This window comes from Lethenteron reissneri, chromosome 29, assembly GCF_015708825.2.
Source record: "Lethenteron reissneri isolate LAM-NWPU_2019-01 chromosome 29, ASM1570882v1, whole genome shotgun sequence".
NCBI lineage: Eukaryota > Metazoa > Chordata > Hyperoartia > Petromyzontiformes > Petromyzontidae > Lethenteron > Lethenteron reissneri.
Genome location: NC_083807.1, coordinates 12,350,865 through 12,360,493, shown reverse-complemented (window position 1 = coordinate 12,360,493; position 9,629 = coordinate 12,350,865). Strand labels below are relative to the sequence as shown.

General features: G+C 46.1%; 1 protein-coding gene across 1 annotated transcript; it reads left to right on the top strand.

Annotated features, from left to right (window-relative positions):
- The first annotated feature begins 603 nt into the window (after nt 1-603).
- LOC133349065 (neuropeptides B/W receptor type 1-like) lies at nt 604-1,592 on the top strand. Its single transcript, XM_061562202.1, has one exon. It carries the CDS (start codon nt 604-606, stop codon nt 1,579-1,581), a length of 978 nt encoding a protein of 325 aa, XP_061418186.1. The 3' UTR covers nt 1,582-1,592.
- The last annotated feature ends 8,037 nt before the right edge of the window (nt 1,593-9,629 follow it).

Here is a 9,629-nt window from a genome sequence, read left to right as displayed (position 1 = left end):
CAAACGTTCCTTACTTTGCCTGTGCCCACTGTGACAATTACGCGATAATTGAACGACGTGTTTAGGAACACACGCAAAATGCAATGTGCAGTTGAGACTGTTCTGTTACTTCTCTGGATGCGCCTTTCCACTCTAATGCAATCGGTTCATGGTTTGCGGTGCACATGTGTGTATAAAAGGCAGGGCGTTCTACTATATATGTTTTATCCCTTCTGTTGGTTACAGCACAAGGGTCAATCAAGGAAGAGGCTTCGGCTCATCCCTGCAAAGAAATACCCGAGGGAGATTTTTGTTTTGAAAAAAAATGCATTCATCTCAATGAGAGTGCTATTTTGAAAAGGGTAACATTTTGTGGCCATATTTATAACGATTTTTTTGAAAGTTTGCGCATTATGGTCAAGTACTACATATGGATAGAAAGCTAAATATTAATTTAAAATACTCCGATGAATTATCCCCACGTCAATGTGCTCGCTGCAACCGCGCCATATGACATATCAGATGACAGCAGACGGCACAGAACATAAATTGTGTTAATCTCAAAAGAGAACCTCACCGCGCTTTTGGGCCAAACGTGGCATCGCAGAAGAGAAACGGGCGACCATGGCTAAAGTTCCCAACATGTCGGACCCAGACGTGAACATCAGCGACGTGGCGATGAACGCCACGCAGCAGCTCGAAGGGCAGCACAACTTCTACGTGGTCGTTCCCATCATCTACTCGTTCATTTGCGCCGTGGGCCTCCTGGGCAACACGGCCGTGATCTACGTGATCCTGCGCGCGCCCAAGATGAGAACGGTGACCAACATGTTCATCCTCAACCTGGCCATCGCCGACGAGCTCTTCACCCTGGTGCTGCCCATCAACATCGCCGACCACCTGCTCCTCGAGTGGCCCTTCGGGCAGGCGATGTGCAAGCTCATCGTCGCCATCGACCACTACAACATGTTCACGAGCATCTACTTCCTGACCGTGATGAGCATCGACCGCTACCTCGTGGTGCTCGCCACGGTCAAGTCGCGCTCGTTCACGTGGCGCACCTACGCCGTGGCCAAGTGGGTGTGTGGCGCCGTCTGGGCGCTCGTGAGCCTCGTGGTGTTGCCCTTCGTGGTGTTCGCCAGCAACGGCATCGTCGACTCACAGCGACGCACGCGCTGCGGCCTGGAGCTGCCCAGCCCCGAGGCGGAGTGGCTACGCGCCGTGCGCACCTACACGCTCATCGCCGGCTTCGTGCTCCCCGTCACCACCATCTGCACGCTCTACACGTCCATGCTGCGCCAGTTGAGGGGCCTCCGCCTGAGCTCCAACAACGCGCGCGCCCTCGACAAGGCCAAGCGCAAGGTGACACTGATGGTGGCCGTGGTGCTGGGCGTGTGCCTGCTCTGCTGGACTCCCTACCACCTGAGCACCGTCGTGGCGCTGGCGGTGGACCTCAACGAGACGCCCATGGTCATCGCCGTCTCGTACTTCATCATCAGCCTGAGCTACGCCAACAGCTGCCTCAACCCGCTGCTGTACGCCTTCCTAGACGAGAGCTTTCGCCGGAGCTTTCTCAAGCTCCTCGAGTGCAAGACTGGCTGACGAGGTGCGGCGAGGTTTCTCTGCAACTGTGAGTGTTTTCAAGGAGGTTGGAGGGGGAGGGGGACAAGGCGGAGGTGATTGTGGAGCTGTTGACCAGCAGAATGCAAGACAGACTGTTCACCCTTGAAGCTGCACTGTCAAGCGGGTAATTGAAAGAAGGTAAAATGATGTCCCAATGCGTAATTTCCACTACATGTTAAACAACACTTACATTGTATACGTTGCTTTTTTAAATGCCCAACACTTTAAACATCAACTCGGTACTGACACTCAAGTAATTATGGCAGTCCATAAATGACGTCACGCACCTAGGGGGGGAGTCAGACATTTGTGACGATGTGTGACGAGGGGGGGGGGGGGGGTGAGAAATGTGACGTCACATCAAAATGCGCAACTTTAAATAAATATAGACAACACGTTCTACTTAATGAAATAGACTTTTTAATAAATGTTTTCTCCTACAACATCAGAGTGCAGCGTCACATTAAATACGCACTACAATGACAATAGTTTAAAGCGATTTGAAGCATGTTTTTTTTTTGGGGGGGGGGCAGAGCTTTGTGACGTCATGTTTGAGGGGGGAGGTCTGACACTTTGTGTCGCCGTGTGACGAAGGGGGGGTCCAAAATTGTCCAAAATCGCGTGACGTCATTTATGGACGGCCCCTTGTCGCCCACTGTCAGCTTAGGTATTCTCGCGCTCTTCCAGAAGGGCCACCACCCACGATGACCATTGGTTCCTTGCGATGTATTCACCACTGGCAAAGGGTCGCCAATCCCGCATGCTCGCCTGTTGTGGACACGACCTGGGAGCGAGACGGTCAGCTGTGTGTGTGCCGAGCGAGCAAAATCACCGATTAAACAAAGTGCCGTGTGAGCTGTACAGGGAGTGTGAGACGCCACGCGGAAGACGAGCATTTGAATTGCCAACTCCTCTGATGATAGCGAAATACGCCTGCTAGGTTGTGGCTTTAGTAACTGACAATATGTACTCAATCTTGATTTTTTTGGTTCTTTCGGTAATGTCACGTAAGTAGAAAAGAAAATAAATCACACTTAATACTTAATTTGGAGCTTTCGTGACTGCAGGAATTACTCTTTGGTTTTTTCGGTAAAGTCACGTATAAAGAGAAAATAATAAATGAAATACTAGCATACGACGTTTCGATTGCAACACAAGCAATCATCATCAGGTGGGAAAGCATGGTCTGCTACTCCTCAAATTGTTCATGGACCGTGTCATTTTACAAAACACTTAGAAACCCGGTCACGCGTTAACCGGTCCCATTATGTTCGTGCTGCCCTCTTTGGGTGACAGTGAGATGTCGGCTGGCCTGAACAAAACCTGACCTGCATTCCTCCCTTTTCCAGAGCTTAGCAGCGCAACAAGGCTAAAAGTCAACAGCCGGGATGGGTCATTTACAGGAATTAGTGGTGGATTTAAGATTGTAATTGAGCAAGTGACAAATCATGAATCTGTTCCTCAAATTAATGAATACATCTTGACTTAAAGCCTTCGTGACTGCAGGAATTCATACTCTTTTGGTTATTTTATTATTTTTCTAGAAGAAGAAAAAACTTCTAGAAGAAAAATAATAAAATAATAAAAAAAATCACGACGTTTCGATCGCAACACAAGCAATCGTCTTTCAGGTGAAAAAATACAGCAGGCGGACTGCTGAGGCAGGAAGAAATGTAGCGAGAGAGCTACTCTAGCCAAAGGTTATAAAGGTTTGAGATGGGTACAACCCAAGGGTAAGTGGACGGGGCTCGAGATGGAATTTGCAAGTAAATGTAAGATCGCAGAGCAAGGTGTACATCGGCCATTGCATAGGCAAGTAGGATGGAAGCATCACAGCCAGTTATTTCCGACTCTCTGAGTTACATTACCTTGTTAAATGTCTTTATATTAACAGGCTAAATGTCTCACGAACATAGCTGCTGCTCCCTCTTCCTCGATGCGGCGGTGGGGCTCGTTGTATAATCGGCTGAATGTCTCTCATCATTAACACAGCCGCTGCTGCGGGAGCCGTCTCATATTGAAATGTTCATTTCTAATCTCGAGCAATGCAATGGCTTCTTCAGCACCGTAGCCGTGGGGTTACATTAACAGATTGACATGCTAATCTCTAGCAACACAATAGCCGAGGTATACCTAGCTCTGCGATCTTACATTTACTTGCAAATTCCATCTCGAGCCCCGCCCACTTACCCTTGGGTTGTACCCATCTCAAACCTTTATAACCTTTGGCTAGAGTAGCTCTTTAGCTACATTTCTTCCTGCCTCAGCAGTCCGCCTGCTGTATTTCTTTTACCTGAAGACGATTGCATGTGTTGCGATCGAAACGTCGTGATTTTTTATTATTATATAATTTTCTATCTACGTGATTTTACCGAAAGACCCAAAGAGTATGAATGAATACAGTGTGGACACTTTGGTGAGCAATGGTTGTTACCTCTGGGGTGCTACCTTCCTCCCCTGGAAAGCCATGAGAATGTTTCACAAAACTGTGAGAATGGAGAACTACACGCATCATCTTGCGCGGCGTATTAAAACGTACATATGCCACAGGGCAGCCAGCTTAAAAAGGACGGCATGGGAAAATCAGGGCAGGTGGCAACCCTATGGTGAATTCGATGACCAAACTAATACAATCACGTGTTCATCTTCATCGATGCGAATGTGCACTACTGATCTATTTCACTTTAGCTCGTGGAAAGTTGTTAAATTAAACATTTGAAAGCTTGTGCAGCAAAATTTAATTCGTGCTCATGAACTCTACTGCTTCATAACTCATTGGGTTCACTCTGAGTTTGGTTGTTTTTCTCCACTCATCGATTATTTTGTTTGAGTGCTGCTATGAAACCCTGCGTGTGAGCTCCAGATCACACAAGAGCACTTTGCTGTACACAAGATGTACAGAATCCTCTGTTCCTGTAAAACATGCTCTCTACATCGCTCTTCAACCCACTGAATTATCAATAACCTAGGTAACTGTGCGCATGACCGTGTATTATGGCTCATTTGATGGTTTCTCCAGCACAGTCTTCTTCGCTAATTTTCAGAGGCGGGCCACTTTTGCCGATGAGATATCATCAGTGCCAGTTGCCGCCACACCGCCTGCAAGGGGTTGCTTTCACATGTCGTCTATTGTCGGGGGCCGTACGTCAGGGGCCGCACTAAAGGCCACCAGGGGCCGAAAGTGGCCCGCGGGGCTTGCAATGCAGAACACCGCTCGAGCACATCGCTTTGCGAGTGACGTCACGTGTCACCTAAAAGCGAGTTTTGCTTTGATGTTTTGCTCAAATCCGGATGCCGTTTCTGTGAGACATTTCAGCAGCTCCTGACCATGTGATTGTTTCCACTCACAATGTAGGATGTCAAGGAAGTGTTTTACAAATACTACACATGCTGTATACTTAATTTTACAGATTGTTGTGAATCTTCAGCTGTATCGTCAACATGGTGTCTGCCTGCTCACAATAGACACTTGTTCAACCCTGAGACTTGTGCTTGATTACTAAAAAAAAAAAGGATACTGGAATAATTTTCCTGGCCATCACCATCATCATTTTATCATCATACCATGCCGACTTACTCTGGAAACATATTTCATCCGCATTACCAATGCAAAGTCCGAGTAATTTCCATCCCTTTGGCAATTAAGGAAATGACAAACGGGGGAAGGGATATATTTATTGTAGAACTGGACACGGCACCTTTGCCAGTTGGGATACTTGTTGGCGTTGGCGGATACCTGTGCGTCGCCCCGGCGTATACTCCTGGCGTAACTTGAGTACACAATATGTACTCCTCAAATTGGTCATGAACCGTGTCATTTTTACACAACACTTAGAAACACGGTCACGTGTTAACCGGTTCCATTACGTCTATGCTGCCCTCTTTAGGCGCCAGTGAGATGTAGGCTGGCCCGAGTAGAAACCTGACCTGCGTTCCTCTCTTTGACGGAGCGAAACAGCAGCGCAACAAGGTTAACAGTCAACAGTCGGCATGAGCCATTTACTGGAATTAGTGGTGGATATTAAAATCGTAAGCGGGCAAGAGCCAAAATCGTTAAATCTGTAGCTCAAATTCGAAACGCAGCTCGCTCCACACGCACAGATGTATTGGTCTCACACGTGGCCCTCTGCGGCTCTGGAGATTGTGTCTGCAGGCCACGTGGTTGTTGGTGGCATCTACCGGACATCCGTGGAAAATAACTTCAAGGCTCACCGGAGTCTGCCATTCTAAATAGAGATTCTGATTTGTGATCTCAAAAAGTGCATCAAAGGGAACCAGGGTGGCACCTGGATGAGTGGAATGAGTATGAGCACATGCCTTAATGTCCAGTTTTATGTTAGTGAGGTAGGAGTTGTTTTGCGGCAAGCAGGGCACTACACTACCGCACGCGTTATTTAGCGACTGGATACTACTGCTTCGTCGTGCGACAGTTCTGGACAGCGTTGTCAACTCCTTAAATTGTGTTGCTGGACTATTGGCCAAGTATCACACAGAGTTAAACTCATACAGATGTTTACTTTACACCTGCAACATGTCCTTGTCCCAAACAACTTATACTTGTCAACCCCTTATCAGTGCCTACCTTATTACAGACCAATTCAGACCTTATTGGTCACCCCGTGCCCTTTTAAATCTCAAAGTTCATCCTACAAAGTCCCGTCACAAAGGAGAAATACAAACAAATAGACAACAAAAACATGTTTACCCGTATTGAAACGGCTGTACACACCGTGTGGACAAGAAAACTCCACTTCGCTGTACAAGGCTACGAGGAACCCTTATTGGTTGAGGGGTATGAAAACTGGATGTGACGCTCCCCCAGTAAAACATTGCGGTTGGAACTAACCGATGAACCAACATTGGCCCAACGTTCCACGTTTGCTGAGTCGTCGTTTTGGCACAAAAATCATTTCGTGAGATGACACCACGCCGCTCCCCTCCAACCCTTACCACAAAACAATAGACAGCGCTGGTTGCACTGTCGCTAAAGTGGGCCCACCACAGGAAAACTGCAAGCCATTTGATGGCGAATTTCTTCCTTGCGTCGTAGAAGAGTCGCATTGCCACCTTGTGGATCACTCTGAACATTGCAACTCGATACACACGGCTGCGCCTTCGAAAATCAACTCGGCGTTCGAATGCTGAAAGCCACTTTACCTGTTGACGAGAGGGACAAGCGTTTGCAATATTACATCGGTCTCGATTCTTTTGCAACAGCGCCCAGCGAGTGGTGTAGTGTTTTAATTTCCTTCACCGAGTCAACGAGCCGCCTGTTAGGGCAGCAGTACAGCAAGATGGTCACTCGCTCGCTCGCTGTCTGTATGAAGTCAAAATGTTATTTTTATATTTCACGCTTGGTCTCTCTCCTGACACATGCGGCTCCTCGTGTGTGGGAAATGCCATTTGATAGAGGGACTCACGTTCACCAAAAAAAAAAAACACTCACTTCGAAGGGGGAAAAAATATCCGTATATAATTACGGACGTTTCGGCCAACAGCTCTTCTTCATAGCACATACAAAAGGGCTATTTCCGGGAATGTCGCCGATTGTATTTATCCTTAAAAGGCAGAGTTATTGACGAATGTTTCGATTTTTACGTTGTTTGTGTAGTATGAATGTTTTTTTAAGTACCGTAAGTGTTCACATGCCCAGTCACAATAATTCTGGAAAGGTGTTGAGAATAATCGAGGCTAAATAACTATGATAATAGGTTTTCCCCTTTTTTCTGGCAACAAAACAGGTGTTAAGATGTTAAAACACCAAACTGAAACCTTTTACAAGGAATCATGTCTGCATCAACCACAATGCTTGTGGTCAGAATGCAAACAAAAAACACACTCTGATAATATATGCATTGTCCTTGAAACGGATTGGTCCACACCAGAGACAGCTTTCTTTTGAGCCTCGTCTCTAACGGTGTTAGACCAGAGGACGCCAAAAGGCGTACAGTCCAAAGACAATAACCCCTGTCCACTTCAGCACTAAGTGGTACTCTTTTTAATCGACCGCTGAGGGATGATGGCCTGACACAATAAACATCGAACGTTGGACCAATGTTGGGTCTACGTTGATCCAACTGTTCCAGCCACATATTTACTGTGTCGTCAAGCCCCGTATGTGTGGGAGTTTAAACAAGTAGCAAGTTTCACTATGATACCTCCTTTACCAGTGGCAAAATATAGTAATAGGTTTTTACCCTATCAACTGGTACAAAAACTGACACCTTTATACAAGGCATCATGTTTGCAATAATCACAACACAAGCAGTCAAAATGCAAACAAAAAGAAACAACTCTGATGATGATAATGATATGCACTGTCCTTGAAGTTGATTGGTCCACACCCGAGACAGCTTTTCTTAAAGCCTAGTCTCCATTGGTGTTGGATCAGATGGCGTAATTTTGATTGCTTGTGTTGTGGTTATTGCAAACATGATGCCTTGTAATAAGGTGTCAGTTTTTGTACCAGTTGAAAGGGTAAAAACCTATTACAACAGTAGCAAGTTTCTCAAAATCCTCCCCAACACCTCTGTCCACCCAGCAGTATAAATAGGCACACAAGTTGATCGGCAGCTCGCGTGTGATGAGGTTAAATGTGGGCACTCCCACCTCTTCCAAGACGTCTGGGAGAGCGTGGAAGAGTAGGCCAAATGCCATCTATAGGGACTATTTATTGGAAGTCCTCTCACCGTCAGTGGTGTGACCAAAGATTCCACGGCTGCACATTGTATCTGTGCACGTGGCCGCGTTGATTAAGTAATGCTTGTTTTCCTCTCGTTACCTGTCCATTTGGAATGTTCTTTGCTTCAGGCTAAAATCCACTTCAGTCATTCTTCATGGACATGTAGTGTAGCAAGTCAATAAATGCTTCACAGAGCAAACGTTTAATTTTTCATAACGTTTTTTTGTACACTCGCGGCTGCGGACGATTATTCACTCTCCGTCTCACGAAATAAAACAGATGCTGAGCACCGTAACCCATGTTGTCAGATGTAACCACCCTTCCCATGCATCATCACTTAAATATTTGTAACATACCTGCGTGGACATTCATTTGCCAGTAGGTGTCGATGTTGCTCTGTGGCTTTTCCAATTCAGTAAAAACAGACGCTGTCTCCCCGACAGACCTGGTCTTCACCTGAGGACGGCTGCTTGCGTTGTGGCCGAAACGTCGTGAGAATTATTTTATTATGTTTTATTTTATTTTTTATTATTTTATTACTTCCCTTCTACGCGACTTTACCGAAAGAACCAAGAAGAAAAAAACAGAGTAATCTAATTTGGCACATGCGTGCCTGATTGTCTCACAGGTGACGACATCACGTGTATCTCTCTATTTCAGAACGGAACAGAAGGATTCATCCACAAATCTGGCTGTCGCATGATGAGGCTGGTTGTAATTACTGGCGAAACGTCGTACTCGAATTGTAAATGTTGTGGCTTTGCTCTCCAACATACCGGTGTGCTGTACAAGCAACGAATTGGCATGTTTTGTTTATCTTCTTGGTTCTTTCGGTAAAGTCACGTAGAAGGGAAATAAAAAATGAATAAAAATAAAACATCATAAAATAAAATTCTCACGACGTTTCGGCCACAACGCAAGCAGCCGTCCTCAGGTGAAGAACAGGGCTGTCGGAAAGACAGCGTCCGCAGTCTCAACCAGCTCCACGCTGTCTTTCCGACAGCCCTGTTCTTCACCTGAGGACGGCTGCTTGCATTGTGACCGAAACGTCGTGATAATTATATTTTATTATGTTTTTTATTATTACTATATTATTTCCGTTCTACGTGACTTTACCGAAAGAACCAAGAAGATGAATCCCTGCAGTCACGAAAGCTTTAAATAAAAAAAAAATTGTTTACGTGACAAATCTTACTAATTGGCTGCATCGGGTGGTGATCTAACCCAAAAAACCTTATTATTGGCACTTTTTTTGATTAACACTCCGGGATCTTTAACGTCCACTGTGAAGCAGATGGCACGCCTTGGCAGTTAACGCACCCTCGGAATGAAACAGGGCAGCCGC

Coding starts and splice junctions, on each gene's coding strand:
- LOC133349065 (XM_061562202.1), top strand. CDS start 604: ATGGCTAAAGTTCCCAACATGTCGGACCCAGACGTGAACATCAGCGAC.